This window comes from Lutra lutra, chromosome 18 (assembly GCF_902655055.1).
Source record: "Lutra lutra chromosome 18, mLutLut1.2, whole genome shotgun sequence".
NCBI lineage: Eukaryota > Metazoa > Chordata > Mammalia > Carnivora > Mustelidae > Lutra > Lutra lutra.
Genome location: NC_062295.1, coordinates 23,360,862 through 23,380,732, shown reverse-complemented (window position 1 = coordinate 23,380,732; position 19,871 = coordinate 23,360,862). Strand labels below are relative to the sequence as shown.

At 54.7% G+C, this 19,871-nt stretch overlaps 3 protein-coding genes across 6 annotated transcripts in view; 2 read left to right on the top strand and 1 right to left on the bottom strand.

The window, feature by feature from the left end:
• The first annotated feature begins 1,194 nt into the window (after positions 1–1,194).
• LOC125091153 (zinc finger protein 764-like) lies at positions 1,195–7,050 on the top strand. The gene is made up of 3 exons (XM_047714599.1): positions 1,195–2,469; positions 2,609–2,722; positions 3,576–7,050. The coding sequence occupies exons 1-3, from the start codon at positions 2,160–2,162 to the stop codon at positions 4,490–4,492; spliced, it is 1,341 nt and encodes a 446-aa protein (XP_047570555.1). The 5' UTR covers positions 1,195–2,159; the 3' UTR covers positions 4,493–7,050.
• A 2,931-nt stretch (positions 7,051–9,981) lies between these two features.
• On the top strand, positions 9,982–13,317 carry ZNF768 (zinc finger protein 768). The gene is made up of 2 exons (XM_047714597.1): positions 9,982–10,917; positions 11,214–13,317. Exons 1-2 carry the CDS (start codon positions 10,830–10,832, stop codon positions 12,788–12,790), a joined length of 1,665 nt encoding a protein of 554 aa, XP_047570553.1. The 5' UTR covers positions 9,982–10,829; the 3' UTR covers positions 12,791–13,317.
• A 3,180-nt stretch (positions 13,318–16,497) lies between these two features.
• Positions 16,498–19,871, bottom strand: part of ITGAL (integrin subunit alpha L) — a 39,536-nt gene continuing 36,162 nt past the window's right edge. For all 4 annotated transcript variants that reach the window (XM_047714070.1, XM_047714073.1, XM_047714072.1 and 1 more), the window contains exon 31: positions 16,498–19,392. In XM_047714070.1, the coding sequence (XP_047570026.1) occupies positions 19,219–19,392 (174 nt within the window). In that variant the 3' untranslated portion in view covers positions 16,498–19,218. The remainder of the gene's footprint in view (positions 19,393–19,871) is intronic.

Genomic DNA, 19,871 nt, shown 5'->3' with positions numbered 1-19,871 from the left:
GGAATGTCCCTGACTTGCTGTGACCCCCTCAACTGGTCAACACAATCTAGGTGGGTGCTTCCAAGGGCTAAGCACCCATCTGCACTTGTGAAAGTTGATTCTGTCACCTGAACATTTAGTAGAGTTTGAACTGGACAAAAATTAAAATTTGAATCTGCTGTGTTTCAAAGGGCCACTCAGAAAAAATGATGTATTTGGAAGAAACCAGCAGAAGGAGTCTACTGGGGAGTTGTCATGAGCCTCCGGGGACATTAGCTTGGTGTCTGAGCCTGGGGTCAAAGCATCCCAGGTAGACAGGCCTTTCCCAAGCCCCAACTCTAGACCCAGCCTCAGGGACTTGTACTCACACAGCACCTGCCTGAGAGAAGGCACACTTTGCCGTGACCTTTCACCTGACTCAGTGCATTCTGGAGACAAGCCTTTGTCCGTGCCTAGTGTGGCACCTGTTTCTGCCACAGCTAGTACCTCTCATGCTACCTGCTGACTCACACAGGCAAGCTATCTTATTCCTGTCCACAGTGTGGAAGGTGCTTCAGGCAGAGGACCACCAGTAGACCCCAGTGCCAGCCTGGTGGACCTCAAGGGCTGACACATGGGTGTGAACTCTGCCCTGGGCTCTTCCTCAGGAGCATCCGGACCCATCTGTGAGTTTCCAGCACCATCCAGACCTCTTCCAGGCCTGTGTGTGAGAAGCATCACCGTGAAGGGTGGGCACTGACATGATAAAATGCCATTACTCTTACTGAAATTTTGTGTTTTTGTTTTGTTTTTTTCTCCTTGTGTCCTTCAGGGACCTGAGGCTAGGGGTAACTAGGGCTCAGTCAAATCCCTGGGCAAATCTGCATCCTTACCTTTTCCCAGGCTTTTTGTCTTTTCCTTTTCCCCCTTCTGCTTTGATCACCTCTACTTGCCCAGCTCCTCTAGTGTGGGGAGAAGCATCCACCAGATACAACGTGTTAGGCAGAAGCCTCAGGAAGACCTCTGGAAGAAGGCAAGCAGAGAGAAGCTCCAGACTAGACCCCAGACATGGTAAGGGGAGGTGCATTTCCAAGAGGTATGTGAAATGCAGTGGTTTAGGCAGCCAAAGGAAAATTATCAAGTCTTCTTAAGGTAGAGTATTTATGGGGCGCCTGGGTGGCTCAGTGGGTTAAGCCGCTGCCTTCAGCTCGGGTCATGATCTCAGAGTCCTGGGATTGAGCCCCGCATCCGGCTCTCTGCTCAGCAGGGAGTCTGCTCCCAGCCCCCCCTCTGCCTGCTTCTCTGCCTACTTGTGATCTCTGTCAAATAAAGAAAAAAAATTTTAAGAAAAAAGGTAGAGTATTTATGAAGGCATGTGGGGACCCAGAGAACGCCATCCATAAATGTGTGGAGTGAGAGAGGGAGGCTGGAGGTAGAAAGGATAGGGAGCGTTGATGCCATTTGTTCATAAGGTCCCCAGGAGGAGCAGGCAGGGAGAAGAGAGAGATGATGAGTTCAGCTGGAGCCCTGCCTAGTGCGAGGTGCTAGTGGGAATTCGTGCGGGGTGGGGGTGGGGGGAGGTGGCTCTGTGATCAGAACTTAGGATCGAGGCTTGAGCTAGAAGTAAACAAATGTTTGAGAGGCCTCCTGCAGGGCATGTGGGGAGAAAGTAAGCCTGCAGAAAGTGGGTCTTTCTTTTTACAGACCTTACCCAACCCCTTCCCAGCCGCCCCCACGATCTCCTGAAATAGAAGCTCCCAGAATTTCAGGCTCGAAGAAGCTTCCAGTAGAGAAGGTTCTCTTTTACCCACTCCGTTTTTCTCCTCTCAACATTGGGAAAAGTGCGCTGTCGCCCAAGGACAGGCCCAAAGCCGGAAACCCACTTAGGAACCTCACGGCGACAGGTCGCGTGAAATTCACAAGGGCAGAGCGGGCGGAGTCCGCCCGCACCTCCCGCCGCGCTCTTCCCGCCTCCAAACCCCGGCGGGGCTGAGGCTGCACCTCCCACCGCGGCGGTTGGTGCGGGCCCCTCGCGGCGCAAGGATGGCCCAAGGCCGCCCTCTCCCGCACTGGTAGCCGTCGCGGCCATTTTGGCTGAGGGCTCGAGGACAAAGACACCTGGAGACCCCGGGGGAGGCGTCATCGGGACACGGGTGCGTAGGAGCAACGTTCGCGCGGCGCGTTGCCGCCATTTCTGTCCGATGCTCTGTGTCCCTTCCGCCAGCGGCTCTCAGTGTTTGGCCGTGGGCCCTCGAGGGGCCGGCTGCTGCGGCTTCGGCCCGGCTGGCTCCGCGGACCCCGGCCCGGCCCTTGCCATGTCGCCGCTGCGGACCCCGCTCCCCGCGCGGGAACCGGTCGGCGCCGCGCGCGAGCGGAGAAGGCCGGGCGCCGTGAGCTTCGCGGACGTGGCCGTGTACTTTTCCCCGGAGGAGTGGGGCTGTCTGCGGCCCGCGCAGAGGGCCCTGTACCGGGACGTGATGCGGGAGATCTACTGCCACCTGGGCGCGCTCGGTGAGGCCCCGCCTGCTCGCCCGGGCCACATCCCCGCCCACTCTCCCGGGCGGGCGCCTGCACTGGGAGGCCCGAGAGCCCGGGATCCGGGCGGGGGGTGTCCTCCCGGCAGCGTGGGGTTTGCGTTCTCCTCCTCCAGGGTTCCGAGGCACCAAGCCAGCTCTCATCTCCTGGGTGGAGGAAGAGGCCGACCTGTGGGGCCCGGCTGCCCGGGATCCGGAGGTGGGAGAGTGTCTGCCAGAAGCAGACGCAGGTGAAGTATTGGGGACTGCGTCTCCTGGGACCGCTTCTGGGCCAGAGCCATCCAGCTGCCCTCGGCCAACACCCTCCCTGCTCCTCATTTTCTTCCCTGAATTGCTTTCCCCGGTGAGGTTTCCATGGCGGCCCCTGCCTCGCTGCAGGGTTCAGTCCAGAAAGTGTCTGGGAGTGTGGCCCTGGCCTCTGCTAGCGCGCAGGACCCCAGCTACCTGCCTCTCCAGCGAATCTGTGCCCCTCTCTTCTTGTTGGTCCGGAAGCTCTGTGGGGCGTCCCATTGTCCTGCAGCTTCCCTACACTTCAGCTTCTCTGCCACCTCTTGTGTTTTAGTATCCTTTCTTTCTGTTGTATTTTTGTGGGCGTCTCCTTTCTCTTGGGTTCCACTGTTTACTTCCTCCCGTTTGTCCTTGCACTGTACCCCCTCCCTGTGAACTTGTCAACGCCGGCCACCTTCCTGCCTCTCCTCCACTGTTCCTGCTGCCCGGAGTGCCCTGAGACCTCCACTCATCCTCCGTAGTCCAGCGAAAATGTCCCCTCTACTCCCATTTCCCCAGCTCTGAGGCAGAATGTATGGTGCCAGCCCCTCCCTCCCTCCCTCCCTCCCTCCCTCCCTTCCTTCCTTCCTTCCTTCCTTCCTTCCTTCCTTCCTTCGTCTCCGGGTCTTTTGTGTCCTCTGCAGCCCAGGAAAAGGTGTCACTCCGAGCTTCCCTGCCCGTCCCCAGCTGAGTCCCAGAGGCTGCAGTGGGTCCAGAAGGTGGCTGTGTCTAGAAGGCTTTTCTGTCACCATTTGAGGTTTGGCCTTAAGGACCAGAATAAGCCAGGGTCTGAGCTCTCCCCTTACCTCCCAGCAGATTCCAGAAACAAGGAAGAGAAAAGACAAGGAGAAGGGACTGAGGCCCTGGAGAAGAGCCTTTCTGTGGAAGCTGGGCCTCCTGGACTGAAGGCTCTAATGCAAAGTTCTTCTGCTGGGCTCCCTTATAGCTTGGAGCAGCCATCCAAGGCACCTCGCCGGGGTCGCCCCCAACTCTGTGCTCACCCCTCTGTCCCAAGAGCCGACCAGCGTCATGGCTGCTACATGTGTGGGAAGAGTTTTGCCTGGCGCTCTACGCTGGTGGAGCACCAGTACACGCACACGGGTGAGAAGCCCTTCCGCTGCCCGGACTGTGGCAAGGGCTTCAGCCAGGCCTCCTCTCTGAGCAAGCACCGGGCCATCCACCGCGGGGAGCGGCCCCACCGCTGCCCGGACTGTGGCCGGGCCTTCACCCAGCGCTCTGCCCTCACCACTCACCTAAGGGTCCACACGGGCGAGAAGCCCTACTGCTGTGCCGACTGCGGCCGCTGCTTTAGCCAGAGCTCTGCCCTCTACCAGCACCAGCGGGTCCACAGTGGCGAGACTCCCTTCCCCTGCCCGGACTGTGGCCGCGCCTTTGCGCATGCGTCAGACCTTCGTCGCCACATTCGCACGCATACAGGCGAGAAACCCTATCCGTGCCCAGACTGTGGGCGCTGTTTCCGGCAGAGCTCCGAAATGGCAGCCCATCGGCGTACCCACAGCGGTGAACGCCCCTACCCCTGTCCCCAGTGCGGCAGGTGCTTCGGCCAGAAGTCAGCCATGGCCAAGCACCAGTGGGTCCACAGGCCCAGCGCCGGGGGGCACAGGGGCCGTGGTGCCAGTGTGTTGCCTGTGCCTCTGGCCTCCAGCCAAGAGGACCTGGACCCACCTGTGGGCTTCCAGCACTACCCAGAAATATTCCAGGAGTGTGGATGATGGCCTCAAAGATGTCCAGGCAAAGGGTGACGATCTAGACCTAGCCTGAGGCCCAGGTTGGGCTCAGGGGCCTGAACCTTCTGAGGCAGCTCTAAGGAAGTCCCAGAATTCCAGGCAAAAGGTGGACCTGGGGAATGAGGACCCTTTTCTCTTAGGCCTTCACAAGCTTGATCAGCTGCCACCTTGCTCCCTGTGGTCCCAGACCCCAGACACCCCTCTGTTCCGTGAGGGCTGAGCTAAGCACATGCACAAGACCTCCGCTGTGCGGGAGAAAAAGCTGGTTTCCCACTTAGACACATGAAGAGGATTGAGGCAGAAGGGAAATTTGCTGTATCCATTGTCTTACTGCTGGAGTTAAAAACTGATGGCCATGAATCTGGCTTGTAGCAACCTTTCACAAATTCTTTTTGGTCCAACCAACATTTAAAAATGTTACAGATCATGGTTAAGACTTAAAAGGATATTTCACACAAAAATTAAGGTTTCTGGCCTCTTTGGAAAAAGCCAAGGATTTGATAACCGGACCCGAGCTCCCACAAAAGCACAGTTGGCAGGAGGTATGGGGCAGCTGCTTGGCCTTGCCCACTAGCCCTTCCCGGCTTGCATCCGGTGTCAGCTGGCCCTTGTCTCCGCTTGTCCTTGTCCCTGGTACAGCAGGCCCTCTCCGCTGGCCATTTTCCCCTTGTTTTCCTGACCCGTTGGGCTCCTGTAGCCATTTGAGTTTGCAAACTGGTGGACAGCATTCAGAATCCCCTGACCCAGGGATTCTGGGCGAAGGCGCCTGTGTGAAAGCGTGGTTGGAAAGAAGGAAAAGCAGGCTTTATTTCAGACGTTTGCTTGTATCACGTTCTCTGGTTTACAAAGTCTTGTCCATCAATTCATTTTGCCCTTGTAACTGCCCAACGAGGGAACCGTGTAGCTGGGAAAGGACAGCCCAGTCAGGAAGAGGATCTCAGGGCTCTCTTCTTTGTGCCAAAACGAGAGGTGTCTCTGCCACACCACGGGAGGACTCTGGGCTGATGGGCAGTTCCTAGTTTTGAAGACGAAGGCTCTCAGTATGCCTTCCAGTCCTCCTTGGGCCTCCCTGGGACAGCCCTACCGCTCAGGCCTTAGCCACCCTCCACCCAGCCAGAAGGGACTCATCACATTTTGGAACTGGAAGAGATCTTAGCTTTTCTATCCTTTTGCATCTGAGGACTCTGAGACTGGGGAAGGCAAACAACTCGTTCAAGGTCACATGCAGAGTGAAACTCCAGGGTTCTTGGTTTACTGCTGTCTTTGCCACACTACTCCTGAGTTCCTTGCCCGTGTCTCAGCCAGGGTTCTGGAGGCATCTGCTCCCTCCGTATGATGGCTCCCAAGCAATGAACCTGGACTAGGGACAGAGCAACCCAATGCCAGTGAAGCCCAGTTCCAAGATGACAGAACAGCCACATAGTAAAGCAATGCAGGGGAGCAACCAGCCTGAGATGAGAGTTCCAGGGCGGAGCTTCCCTCTTCTCTTTTTACGTATCTCATCGTGAACAAAGAGGGACAAGGCCAGGAACACTTGGGGTTAGTAGCCAAGGGAACGGCTCATCTGTATTCCCAAGCCAGGTCACTTGTGACTCCATTATTCATCAGCCACCCAGTTCCGCTGTGGTCAGAGTCCAGCCTTGACCCACTGACGAAGCAGCAAGCCACAGGCACACTTGTTCCTGCCTCCCTCACCCCCTCAAGGAGGGGCTTATGTCTTCTGCTGGTCTGTGCACACCTGCCTTCATCCAGCTGTACCCCATATCCTGTCTGGCTTACCTTAGGAAGAAACCAGATTTGTCAACCCAGAGAAGCTTCTAAAGGAAGAGGTAGAAAATTTGGGGGAAAAGACACTGTTCAGGTCAAATAACCAACTGAGTTGATATCAATTTAATCTTCAAATCTGACCCCACCAGGACCTGGCTTACCCTAACATTTACTGGGAGGGTTGGCTCAGGTGCCATCTTGTCACAGGGGAGACATGCAGTGAAAAGAAGCACCTTGGCAACAGGAACTACCTTTGTGCCAGCTTTTAACTCCCTAAAGAGAAGCCAGGGTGCAACCCTTCCCTTGCCTCACCCTCAGCACTGCCCGGGGAAAGCCCAGCCTGCAACACCAGTTGTCAGATTCAAAGCCATATCTGGATCCTGCCCTCAGCTTGCCAATTAAAGTTACCATAATTACTACTTTTCTCCAAGTGCTTTGAAGTTTTCAAGGCTCGTTTAGGGCCCCCAAACCAGACCGAGCTCCTCTGCTTCCTGTCCTTGTGACCCATCTTTCTGCCATTTAATTGATTTTTGAGTGTCAAAATCATGAAATCCTTCGTGAAATTCACTTAATCATGAAATTAAGTGAAATGCTTAAGCCTCAGCCTCACTCCATTCTCAGCTCCTCATTTCTTGGCATGGATACTCCCACCAGAGATGGGGCTCCCTCTTCTCTCTGCTACCATAGGTCTTTAAAGGCTAAGACCCCAAAGCACTTTAAGCCAGGAGAGGGTTTTCCTACTGTTCCCTTGGTGCATCAAGAGAAATGCTTGTCTGAACCATAATAAATGAGCCCCATCCACATGGCCAGATTGAAAGGTCAAAGTCATGACCACATGACCCATTCCTAACTAGTCTAAGCCATGTAAAATAAGGGCAAGTGTTGATTTGCGTTTTTAAAGACCCCTAAACATTTTTTAAAGGATTTTATTTGAGAGAAAGCACAAGGGGGAGAGTTGGGGTGGCAGGGGAGTAGGGAGAACCAGGCTCCCCACTGGGCAGGAAGTTTGATGCGGGATGTGGGGCTCCATCCCAGGACCCTGAGATCATGACCCAAGCCAAAGGCAGATGTTTAACCGACTGAGCCATCCAAGCGCCCCAAGACTCCTAAACATTTTACATATTTATGTGTGTCTCTCCAAGAACAGAATGTATAAAGATGTTCATGACCCAAAGAAGCAAAAGCCTGCTCTAGGCCAGTATTTTTCTTTTTTTAAAGATTTTGTAAGAGAGAAATGGAGCACAAGCAGTGTGGGAAGGGGCAGAGGGAGAGGGAGAAGCAGACTCCCTACTGAGCGGGGAGCCCAATGTGGAGCTTGATCCCGGGACCCCAGGATCATGACCTGAGCTGAAAGCAGGTGCTTAACTGACTGAGCCACCCAGGTGCCCTTAGGCAAGTGTTTTTCAAAGTAAGGCCTTTCTGCCACAGAATCCCACTCAGTAAATTTGAAACATAGCCAGCTCCCTGGGGTCTATCTCTGGACTATTAAATCAGAATCTCCAGGGATGGACTCTCATACCTGGTAATGATGCTCTGAACAAAATATTACACTCCAGCTGCTTTTAGTTTTGCAAATGCTTGAGGTTGGAAGATGAGCTAGCCATATATAAAGACTCCCATTTTCTTTGTTCTTCTCAAAGGGGCCTGTGCCATGGCTGAGCTCTTGCTGGGCACCTCAAATCTTCTTGAATATACTGGGGTGTCTCTTGTACCATCTGACAGAAGGTCCCTTAGAGGGCTTGTCCGCATACAGGGAAAGAGCAGTTCACACAGGAGTCCCCCTCACACCGAGGACCTTCGTTCAAGTGTCAGTCAATTTGGCTAGACCAGAAGTCTTGTCTGCACACTGAACACCTCGGCCTCATTGCCGCCGCACACCAGGAATAATGCGGCAGACAAAGTGGTTCCCCGACTGAGCTTTTCTTCACCAGGACACGTGGTAGAATAAGGTCAGTGGACTCTAGCCTCGAATTAGCTGGTGCTGGCTCAAGCTGGGACCTACATCAGAGGATTCCCTGGTCTTGAGCCTCTCATTGCAATGGGTGAGTGGTTGGCAGGCCGGTTGTTTCTCCAACCCACTGCGTGGATAGGGCTGGTGCTGGAGGAGGCTGCCCGAAGTCAGCGACTCTTCTGCTCTGGGCACTGGGAAGACTGGTTTTCCACATGGTAATGTGGGTGCCAAAGCACCCTGCAGCCTTGGCCTGACTTCCACTACATGTGGGCCTCATGGAGAGGGCTGCAGGCAATAGGACGGGGGTCAGAGCTGTGGCTGGAGGCCTTGCCACACACTGTGCTCTCCTGTGTAAATCTTCTAGTGGGTTAGCAGGTTGGAGGTCAGAGAAAAGAGTCTCATGAGACTTTTGCTTCTCATTTGTGTGAGTGCTTTGGGAATGACCAAAGTGTGCTCCAGGCCCTGCTCCTTCCCTAGTCCATGCCCTTGTCTGTCGGGTGTCCTGCCCATGTGTGGCCTCTAGTGCTGGATGGTGTGAACCATTCTTCACAGAAGGCTTTAGGACAGATGGGGAGTGGGAGACAGGTCTGGAGCTGGAAGCTGTTCCTCTGCAGGGGAGGAAAGTGCTCCTGCTTTATTTGTAGGAAGGTAATTGTGATTCTATGTGTAAGCCTCTGTTTTCTCTAAGCTCGTACTACTTGCAATTCTCCAGATTCTTGTTCTCATCTCTTTTCAGGAGAATGGAAGGTGCCATCTTTCCTCCTAAACCAGTTTCTTTCCTTCATTTGTCTGAGAAGGCAACGAGAAAACAATCTTGGCCTCTGCATCACTCACACAGTGAGAATTTGGCTCATCAATTGTCAAAGATCGCTACCAAAATACTTTCAGCAGCAAGGGTAAAAAACGGGGATAAGAATTGTTTTCCAGAATCACTTTTCCCTTGATTCAAAGCGGCACCAAGGGCAGTGTTTCTTAGGTTTCCTTCTACAAGCTTCTGTTCAAGCCAGGACTGGAGAGTGCTTAGCTCCTTTAAAGGCCAGAAGTTTCTCTGCTTCTCCTGAACTTGACCACCCCCCCTCACCTGGAAGTAAGTCCCATAGGATCCCTGCCTCTCTGGGAGAAAATCCAGGAACCAGGGACTAAGGCTCTCACTTCGGGGAAAGGTGGAAGGGATAGGCAAGTAATAGAAAAGAAAGCAGCCTCCTCTGCGGGAGGATCCGCCAACCGGCCCCCTCGGCACCTGGAACCTGTTGCGAGAAAGGAAAGTGCTGGGAAAGGAAGCATGCGGAAGACCAGGGGAGGAAGGTTGTCCCTTTCCAGATCCCTTGGCTTCCTTCAGGGAGATAAGACATAATGAACGGTAAATGGGGGCGGGAAAAGTTCTGAAAACACCAAGCCGACCCCTGGAAAGGAGACGCGGGGAACCTCCCTCTCAGCCTTCTCGCAGGCCTTTCTGATCGCTGGGTAGGTGGAACCGGCCCGCCCTCCCCCCCATCCAATCAGAAAGGCGCCTCGCGTTCCCTGGCGACCAGTAACGCCTAGCAGTTGGTGTAGGGGGAGGAGGCGGCGGGACGACGAGAGGACGAGCTCCCTCGGCCAATCGCTGTACTCACTGGGAGGTAGGGGCGGTGCCTCCGGAAACCGGAGGCGGAGCTGTTTCCTTGGCAACGATCCTAGCCCTCCCAGAGGGGGTAGGGTGGAGATTAGGAGGAGCGGGGAGGGAGGGGGTCAGGAGAGTTGGGCGGGGGGTGGGCGCGCCGGTGAGGAGGAGTAGAGTTCGGGTTGGCGGGGTGCAGTCCCAGATTCAGGAGCTCAAGGCTGGGGGTACGTTCAGGTTCCCGAGGCGCGGCCGGAGCTCACCCCAAGGCCGGGGAGGGGAGGGGAGCTAGACGCCGCCCCCGCTGGCGCCGGGAAGAGTCGCTCCTTCGTGCTGACCTTGGTCTCGCTTGTCGCCTCGCCCTTGGCCATAGGCACTGACGGATGCAGGGCCCGGGTGACGGATAGATAGGCTCCTGGACGGACGGAGACCTAGGACAGAGCACACTAACCACCCCAGCTTTTCCCGCTGGCTGCAGGGCTCTTCGTCATCCCCCACCTCAAAGCCGGGGCCATCCAGCCCAGGGTTAATGCCAACGAGTTTCCACCTCCAGCCGCTCCTAGAGAGGCCGTGGCGCGAGCCAGCGGGGGAAACTGGCCTCGGACGGACACTTCCTGTGCGGGGGGGGGGAGGGGGTCGGACAGCCGCAGCCCAGCCGGGGCTGGGGGGCCAGACGGCGGGGTCGCGGGCGGGGAGCGGCATTCGGGGGCGGCAGGGCGAGTCGTGAAGACCCTCACCACTGAGGCCACGACGCACGGGGGCCTTGGAGGGCCCCAGGGCAAGGCGAGACCTTGGGGGTGGGGGCGGGGCCGCGGGTAGGGGAGGGGCCCGGCCGGCCAGAGAGGCCCAGGGTCAAGACGTCCGGCCTCAGGGGCCCGGGCTGGGCAGCCGGGTCCCCTGGGCGGCGCTGAGCAGGCGAGCGGCGAGGGCCCGGGTCTCAGGGGACTCAGGCCTGATCGCAGGATCGTCCGCCATCGCCGCCGCCGCCGCACTGGGAGCCGGCGGGGATGGAACGGGAAGCGTCGCCGTGGGGCCTGGAGCCCGGGGATGTGCAAAGCCCCGACGAACTGGGGAGCCCCGAAGGGTCTCTCAAAGGTGAGGGAGAGAGCGCCTTTCCGAGGAGCGTGCCTGGGAACGGGAGCGGGAGAGGGAGCTGTGGGCCGTCGGGAGCGGGAGGGAGAGGGGGCTTGGACACCTGGGACTTGGAGGAAGCGGGGGCGGGGACTGGACGTCCTGGGTCCGCGGAGGGGGAGGTGGGAATTTCAGCACCTGCTCAAGGGCTAGCGACCCTGCTGGAGGAGAGGGAGACGTTTGTGGCAACTAGTGGTGGGACCAAATGACCTTCCAGGCCCCACACTACCTGGATTTTCTGTAATTCTCTGATCCTGCAGGCAACATGAGTGAGAATGAGGAAGAAGAAATGTCTCAACAAGAAGGCAGTGGGGACTATGAGGTCGAAGAGATACCCTTTGGGCTTGAACCCCAGAGCCCTGGGTTTGAGCCACAAAGCCCTGAGTTTGAACACCAGAGCCCCAGGTTTGAGCCTGAAAGCCCAGGATTTGAGTCCCGAAGCCCTGGGTTTGTGCCCCCAAGCCCTGAATTTGCACCCAGAAGTCCCGAATCAGGTTCTCAGAGCCCTGAGTTTGAAACCCAAAGTCCTAGGTATGAGCCCCAAAGCCCTGGGTATGACCCCAAAAGCCCTGGATATGAACCCCGGAGCCCTGGGTATGAACCCAAGAGCCCTGGGTATGAACCCCAGAGCCCCGCATATGAATCCCAGAGCCCGGGATTTGAACCCCAGAATCCCGAGTTCAAAACCCAAAGCCCTGAATTTGAAGCTCAAAGTTCCAAATTCCAGGAAGGTGCTGAGGTGCTTCTGAATCCCGAGGAAAAGAACCCCTTGAGCATCCCCTTGGGAGGCCACCCCTTGGACTCCTTCACCCAGGGGTTTGGGGAGCAGCCCACAGGGGGTCTACCCCTAGGGCCACCTTTTGAGATGCCCACAGGGACCCTGCTGGCCACACCACAGTTCGAGATGCTCCAGAATCCCCTGGGCCTGACAGGGTCCCTTCGGGGCCCAGGCCGGCGGGGTGGCCGGGCCAGGGGTGGGCAGGGCCCTCGGCCCAATATCTGTGGCATCTGCGGGAAGAGCTTCGGGCGGGGCTCCACCCTGATCCAACACCAGCGCATCCATACGGGTGAGAAGCCCTATAAATGTGAGGTCTGTAGCAAGGCCTTCTCCCAGAGCTCTGACCTCATCAAACACCAGCGCACCCACACGGGCGAGCGGCCCTACAAGTGTCCCCGTTGTGGCAAGGCCTTCGCCGACAGCTCTTACCTGCTTCGCCACCAGCGCACCCACTCTGGTCAGAAGCCCTACAAGTGCCCGCACTGTGGCAAGGCCTTCGGCGACAGCTCCTACCTCCTGCGGCACCAGCGCACCCATAGCCACGAGCGGCCCTACAGCTGCCCCGAGTGCGGCAAGTGCTACAGCCAGAACTCTTCCCTGCGTAGTCACCAGAGGGTGCACACGGGGCAAAGGCCCTTCAGCTGTGGCATCTGCGGCAAGAGCTTCTCCCAACGCTCGGCTCTCATCCCCCACGCCCGCAGCCACGCCCGAGAGAAGCCCTTCAAGTGCCCGGAGTGCGGCAAGCGCTTTGGCCAGAGCTCGGTGCTGGCCATCCATGCCCGCACCCACCTGCCAGGCCGCACCTACAGCTGCCCCGACTGCGGCAAGACCTTCAACCGCTCCTCCACGCTGATTCAGCACCAGCGTTCCCACACGGGCGAGCGGCCCTACAGGTGCGCCGTGTGCGGCAAGGGCTTTTGCCGCTCCTCCACGCTGCTCCAGCATCACCGGGTCCACAGCGGGGAGCGGCCCTACAAGTGCGATGACTGTGGAAAGGCCTTCTCGCAGAGCTCCGACCTCATCCGCCACCAGCGGACCCACGCAGCTGGCCGCCGCTGACCTGGGGCCCTGCCTGGGGTGGGGTGGGGAGGTGGTGGGCGGAGGAGAAGGGGCCGGGGAGCTAGAGAAATTGTTAGAGGGAATAGTGGAAATGCTGGGGGAGGATGGAGGAGCTGAGAGCCGGGGTGGAGGAAGGTACATGCCCTGGAGACTTCTGGCAAATGGGCTCTGAAGAGGGGTTGGAGAGAGGCCAAGCAGGCAGTGGGAGGTTCTGGGAGAGATCCAGAAAAGAGGTCAGCAGAGATCTGGCCTTCAGCAGCAGCATGGCCCTTGGTGGGTGCCTGGCTTGGCAAAGTGCTAGGCGGGGGTGGGAGGGGAGGGGGGAGGGTTACTTAATTAGAGTGGGGTAGCTTAGATTGGTAGCTACTGAGACCCTCATTGAGTCAGGAAGGGGTGAGGGTAGGTGGGGTGGGGAGTGGGGCCCTGGGTGGGGGCTCCTGCCTCAGTGCAAAGCCCAGCCTCCCTTGTCTTCCTCAGGCTTTGGAGCCCCTGAATTTGAGTTCAATAAAAACCTTTATGTGATAAAAGAGACTTGTCCTTAAAATGTGTACATGGGCAGTGCCCTGGGCAGTGGGAGACACTCAGTGATAATAACTACACAGAGCTGGTAAAGCCCTAGGGACCTGTCTGGGAAGTCCTTTTATGTTCCAAGTTTCCCTGGAATCTTAAAATCTGATGCTCAGGAGACACAACCTGCCCATACATCCCCAAGTTTTGTCTCCTGCTTTGAAGCCGGCACAAACACAGAGGGAGGTCATTGTAGGAGGTGTGAGAAAGCTTTTGACTTTGTGGGATATCCTTTTTACCAAACAGGGTGTGTCCTGGTCCAGAGAACAGACCCTGTTCTCATAGCCAGGCATAGAGCCTGTGCTCCATCTCTTTGGCTCCCAGCACCTAGCTGTGCCATCCTCCTCTCGCCTCCCCAGCCAGAACCTCTAGTCCTCCTGTCATGCAGACCCTGAATGACCAGAACCACAGAGAGTGCCTGGAGTCCCGGCCCCACCTGTAGGGGGCACACAGGGGACCCAGTGAGAGGATCAGAGGACTCTAGCCTTTAAGATCCACCCACCAAGCTGGGCCTGATTTGCCACACCTCTGCCTCTTTTTTAGGACCCCTGGGCCTATTGGTATCACCCTGCTCCCACCCCACCTTTATCCTGATTTTCTTTCCTATATGAGTCTCATCCCTCCTAATACGTGGCCCTTAGGAAGGAATGGAGAGTTGGAACCTGCAGTGAATCTGTGGGAGCCTGGGGTGTGGTCTGCCTTGACCTTGGTTGAGTAGGACAGGCCACACCTAGGAGAATCACCCAGCTGCTGGGAGCATCTTCAGATGAATGCCTACAAGGGCCCAATGGCCCTGCAAAGATTTTTTCATTCCATTTCAGGGATAACTGACCTGCTTAAAGTCACTCCGTGGACAGAAGGCAGGTGAGACGTTCTGACCACATCTGCCTGGCTCCATCAGTCCCAGCTACTCGGCCACATAGGCAGAGGCGAATCAGGGCTCTACAAAGGCTCTTGAGCCTCAAATCCTCGAGTCACCCCCCAGGCCCACACCCATCCTCAGGGCCTTATAACTTGCCAAGAGCAAATAACTTCTCTAAGTATCTTTCTTTCTTTCTTTCTTTCTTTTTCCTTCCTTTCTTTCTTTCTTTCTTCTTTCTTTCTTTCTTTCTTTTAAAGATTTCATTTATTTATTTGACAGAGATCACAAGTAGGCAGAGAGGCAGGTAGAGAGAGAGGGGGAAGCAGGCTCCCTGCTGAGCAGAGCCCTAGCTTGATCCTAGGACCCTGGGATCATGATCTGAGCCGAAGGCAGAGGCTTTAACCCACTGAGGCACCCAGGCACCCCTCTAAGGATGTTTCTGTCCAGCCTCTTATGTTCTGCAAGCTCTGAAAGGAGCCTTAGAAATCACATAGTTTGGGGCGCCTGGGTGGCTCTGTCAGTTAAGGGTCTGCCTTCTGCTTAGGTCATGATCTCAGGGTCCTGGGATCAAGTCCTGCATCGGGCTATCTGCTCAGCTGGGAGTCTGCTTCTCCCTCTGCCAGCCACTCCCCCTGCTTGTGTGCACTCTCTCTGACAAATATATAAAATCTTGAAAAAAAAAAAAAGAAATCACACAGTTTGGTTGTGTTTGGTGGTGCCTTTTTTTTTTTTTAAGATTTTATTTATTTTTTTTGACAGAGAGAGAGAGATCACAAGCAGGAAGAGAGGTAGGCAGAGAGAGAGAGAGAAGCAGGCTCCCTGCTGAGCAGAGAGCCCCACTCGGGGCTGGATCCCAGGACCCTGAGATCATGACCTGAGCCGAAGGCAGAGGCTTAAACCACTGAGCCACCCAGGCGCCCTGTGTTTGGTGTTTTTTTTTTTAAGTTTTAATTATTTTTGGAAGTAGAACATTATTTTTCAAGTAAAATATCTTGGTCTTTTAAAGATCTGTGTAAACTTTATGCACATTCTTGTATAGGTACCCTACTGGATGTAATTTCAAATATTAAAATACTCCAAATTTAATATAGTTCATGTATGGAACTACAAATGTTAAATAGAAATGCATTTGACTACCGACATATTACATTTACTTTAACATTTATTTCAATTATACAATTTAATTTTCATAGTTTGGAGGTGATTTTTTTTTTTCCCAGCTCCCAAACTTGTTTGAAGGCCACTGAAAGCCGGGAGGCCCCAGGCACAGTCTAGAGTGTTTCATTGATGAAGTTGCCTGTTTGCTACTTAGGAACCTTGGTATTTAAAGCAGGTTGTGGGGGGTGGGGGTGGGGGGCGGGGCTCAGCTGCTCAGCTGACACACCCCTCTTCCACATAACAGCTCCTGAGGTCCTCCAGATCCCAGGTGGAGAAGCCCAAGAAGGGCATGCATCTTTCTCAAGGTCAAGCCCAAGAAGGGCACACATCTTTCTCAAGGTCACGGTGAAAAACCAGTGCCAGGTCTTTTGACTTGCAGTCTGATGTGCTGCTTTGACAGCACTGTCCTGCCCAACTAAACTACTTTTTCAAAAAATTAATAAATAAAATAAAATAAAAATATAAATAATAATAAAATAAAATAAATAAATAAAGTAGAAATAAATAAATAATAAATAATTTTGTTTATTTGTCAGAGAGAGATAGAGATATCACAAGCAGGGGGAGTGGCAGGCAGAGGGAGAAGCAGGCACCCCACTGAGCAAGGAGCCTTGATCCCAGGACCCTGAACCGAAGGCAGATGCTCAACCAACTGAGCCGCCTAGACATCCCCACAATAAACCACTTCTATTCCTCACCATTTTTTTTTTCGATTCCTCACCTTTATCAAGCACAGGTGTGCTTCCAAAAGTTCCAGACCATTCGCAAGTGTTACATCATGTTCAGGACAGCTCTGAGTGATATACAATTATTCCCATTTTACAGATAAAGAAACGAGTCCCAGAGAGGGTAAGTGACAGCCCCACAGGGCACAGCTTCGAAGCAGCAGAGCCTGGACTCCAGCTGGCTGACTAGTTTTGACTATTTCCCAGCGATACTAAGGTGTTCCTTTTTCACTTTGTGCCACGGGGATGGTGTTTTCTAGAGGCTACATGGCCTGTGAGAACATATGTCATCATTCTGACTGCTTGTGGATCATGTGGGTTTGGGTGTCCATATGTTTTACATTTTTCTCCATTTTAATTTCGAATTGGATAAACACCACGAGGTATAACCCATATAAACAAAAACTCTGGAGATCTTTAATTTTTCAGAGTATAAAGGGGTCCTAAACCCAAAACATGTGAAGGCCACCGAATCAAACACTTATTTGGACATCTTTTCTGTTGCCAGCCCTGATGAGGGGCCAGTGTTGGTAACACAAGTGAGCAAAGACTGAATCCTGCCTTCTAGAACCTCCCAGTCTCGAGAGAGGAGCCCACACAGTCAGTGTCCTATGTTCTGATGGGGTATTAAGTGAAGATGAAATGGGTCATTTTGTCTAGGAGCTGAGGGGATGAGGAAAGCTTGGAAGTGCTTTGAAGTAGGAAGATTTTAAAGGATAGAAGGGGGTGGTGGACCTGGACAGGGTGGAAAGGGGTAGAGCATTTGCAAAGACACAGGCGGGGAAGGACACATAGGTATTTGAGGACGGGGGCTGTTAAGCTAGTCGGGATATAGACTCCTGGGCAGGACGAGGGTAGGTTCCTGAAATGAACCTCCCAGATTTTCTGTGCTATTTTGCTCCCATCCCTGATGAAAATATTCACACTTTGTGTGTGTGTCACAGAGCATCACCAATGTGAGAGGACCCTCCCAATCCCTCTCCAACCTGCTATCTTGCTTTACCCTCTTCACAGCCTCCTCGACACCTGGAATCACATTTCTACCTTTTCACTCTGCTTTCCCACTGGGGTGATGCTTCCTGGGGGCAGGGACTTGTCTGTCATGTTCATTACCATGCCCTTGGGACACAGAACAGGCCCTGACACAGATCTTTCAAGAAATACTACACGAATCCATAGGAGCCAACAGAATTTCAGAAACCTACAGATAACTGCGTACTTTTAGCATTTCTGTGATATTCCTGCCCTTTAGAACATTCTTTCCCCTTCTCTCTGGGAAAATGGGCCTCACTTCTTCATTCCTGAGGTCTTCCTTAAGAGCCAGCCCCATGGTTCCCTGGGTGCTGGACCAGAAGGGGGTTGATGAGGTTGAAGAGGCCAGCAGGCTTTGAAATGCTGTTCTGGGCCTTGTGTGCCAGGCTTGAGAATGTTCGTTTACTCCCCTGTAGGCAGAAGGCAGCCATCAAAGGTCACTGCTTGGGAGACCATGGGTTGCTTCTCAGCGTCCAGTGCTGGACCCAGATAGTGGGCTGAGAATTACCCCATTTCTACCCCTAAAACCACCCCCTTCCTGGGGGTTCTACTGACCACAAGAGGGCAGCATCCAGGAGCAGGACCGCATCCCCTCCTAAAGATGGGGGCCTCAGGATCAAGCCCCACCAATTGTTATTGTTGTTTTTAAAAAGACCAGAAAGGGTGTGCTCTCACACCTTAATGAGTTGTCAGTGCCTCCTGCAGATCAGTCCCTGAGCGTTGTCATAACAAGAAAAGAAAAAAAAAGAGAGAGAGAGGAAACAAGAGACGTTTGGGTCCCATTTAGAGAAAAGGTTGAATGAATATTTCCTTGAGCCAGGCTGAAATGGGGGACCAGCATAAAAACATCACAAAATTGGATGGATTTTCACATTTATTGGGTAAACAGAGGCAGGCACTGTGCTTGATGCCGGGAGCCAGATGGACAGACTCTGCCTTGAGCTCATAGCCTCCCAGTGGTGGCCGAGATGGGTCATGAGGCATCTGGGGTGGGGGTTGGGGGGTTGGAGCAAGGGGACAGGAGCCCGGGGAAGACCGAGTCTTGAAGTGGGGGGAGATGTCACGAGCTCACCCAAACGTTTTCTCAATCCTCTCACAGGCACCCTCATTAGGTCGCTGAAATTGTGGCAGCCGCCTACTGTGTCTGGCTCTGTGACATCTCCAAGGTGAACATGACCGGTATGGTCCTTACCCCCATGGAGTCCATGGCTGGATTTGAGAGAGGAACATTAAGTAGCAAACATGAGCTGCGCTATGAGGGAGAGTGCAGGCGAAAGGAAGCTTGTGTAATAGGGGAAAGGAGAACCCCCTTGTGGGGTGGGAGGCAAGGGGCTAGTCTGAGGCCATTCTCCCGGAGCTGAGAGCCGAAGGCTGACTGAGAGCCAGGGAAAGGGCTAGGGAGGAATGTTGCAGGCAGAAGGAGCAGTCTGGGTGAAAGCAAGTGAGACAGGAAGGAGCTTGGCTCCTGAGGAAGGCAGGTGTAACTGGAGCTCAGGAAGGGAGGCGGGGAGTCTCCGGAGGAGGCCAGGAAGGCAACCCTGGCATGTTAGAGATATTCTGCAGGTTCTGGAAGGCATGGTAAGGAAGCCAGTGCCCAGCCCCAGAGCCAGGGGTTTGTAGAAGCACTGTAGTGACACGGATCAGGTTTGCTCTCTGGCAGCAGACGGAAAGCTGACTGGAGTCCAGGCAGGAAACTGAAGGTTCTGGGAGTCTTAGGCCTCTGGGGACATCCAAGAGCAGGTGGGTGTGAGGGCCGGGTCGCTAGGTCCTGAGATGACAGTTCTTCCAGACTTAGATCGGATATCCTCTTCCGGGGGAGGGTACTAAGAAGAACCGGGGGAAGCCAGAGCCAGCTGCTCAGGACAAGGCCTGCCCTCTGTGGCCTGCCCGGCCACGCTCATGGACCCTGACCAGGAGCCCGCAGAGCAGGCAGCCAGGAGGGAGCTCTGTGTTCAAAACAGCGACACCGAGGCCTGGGTGGGGGCAGTGACTTGCCCGAAGACACACAGCGTGACACAGGTCGAGGCAGAGGGACCCTAGGCTTCCCGAGTCCAGTCCTGGGCGCTCTGCGTTGGGCCTGGGCCTCAGTCTTTGCCACCTCCATCCTGTGCTTCCTCCTCGTGGAGGGGCTCCAGGCAGCCCGGGTCCCCAGCCTCTTCCATGGACTCTGGCTGGTCAGAGGCTTCTCCAGGGATTCCGCTGGAAGCTTCCGCAGTAGCCTCCATCCTCTCCTTCAGGTTCCGTTTGAAGAAGCCAAACTGCAGGAAAACAAAACCGGAGTTAGCACAAGGGCCATGGAACACTCTGGGCCCATCAGCCTCGCAAAACATGAAAGGGCCCCCATGGTCATGAGTCACACGTGGTACCCGCTCCAGGGCTGGGGCGAGGCGTCTGCCACACCGGCTTCCTGACAACATGCCGAGAAGCTGAACGCTCAACAGTTCATTCTTCAGGCTCGTCAAAGTGTCCTGGACCAATATTTGGGGCGGGCAGGTTGACAATATCCAGTAACACTAACAGAAGGGCCTGCGCTCCCATAGCGCTTAGTGGGGGTCCCGTACTCTCTGTTGAAAGCTCAGAACATACATATTCTTTTTTCCCCAAAACATGTATGTTCTTTGGCTCAGCCATTCCAGCTCCAGCAACTAATTCTAAAGAGCTTTTGGACAAGTGCGCAAAGATGTGGGAGCCAAGAGCCTTTTTCGGTCACTGTTTAAAACAGGTAGATATTAGGGGC

Excerpts from the sequence above, each read along its gene's own strand:
- LOC125091153 (XM_047714599.1), top strand. The coding sequence starts at position 2,160 with ATGCTCTGTGTCCCTTCCGCCAGCGGCTCTCAGTGTTTGGCCGTGGGC. Across the intron at positions 2,470-2,608 it reads CTGCCACCTGGGCGCGCTCG|GGTTCCGAGGCACCAAGCCA; the intron begins GTGAGGCCCCGC and ends CTCCTCCTCCAG. Across the intron at positions 2,723-3,575 it reads TCTGCCAGAAGCAGACGCAG|ATTCCAGAAACAAGGAAGAG; the intron begins GTGAAGTATTGG and ends ACCTCCCAGCAG.
- ZNF768 (XM_047714597.1), top strand. The coding sequence starts at position 10,830 with ATGGAACGGGAAGCGTCGCCGTGGGGCCTGGAGCCCGGGGATGTGCAA. Across the intron at positions 10,918-11,213 it reads CCCCGAAGGGTCTCTCAAAG|GCAACATGAGTGAGAATGAG; the intron begins GTGAGGGAGAGA and ends CTGATCCTGCAG.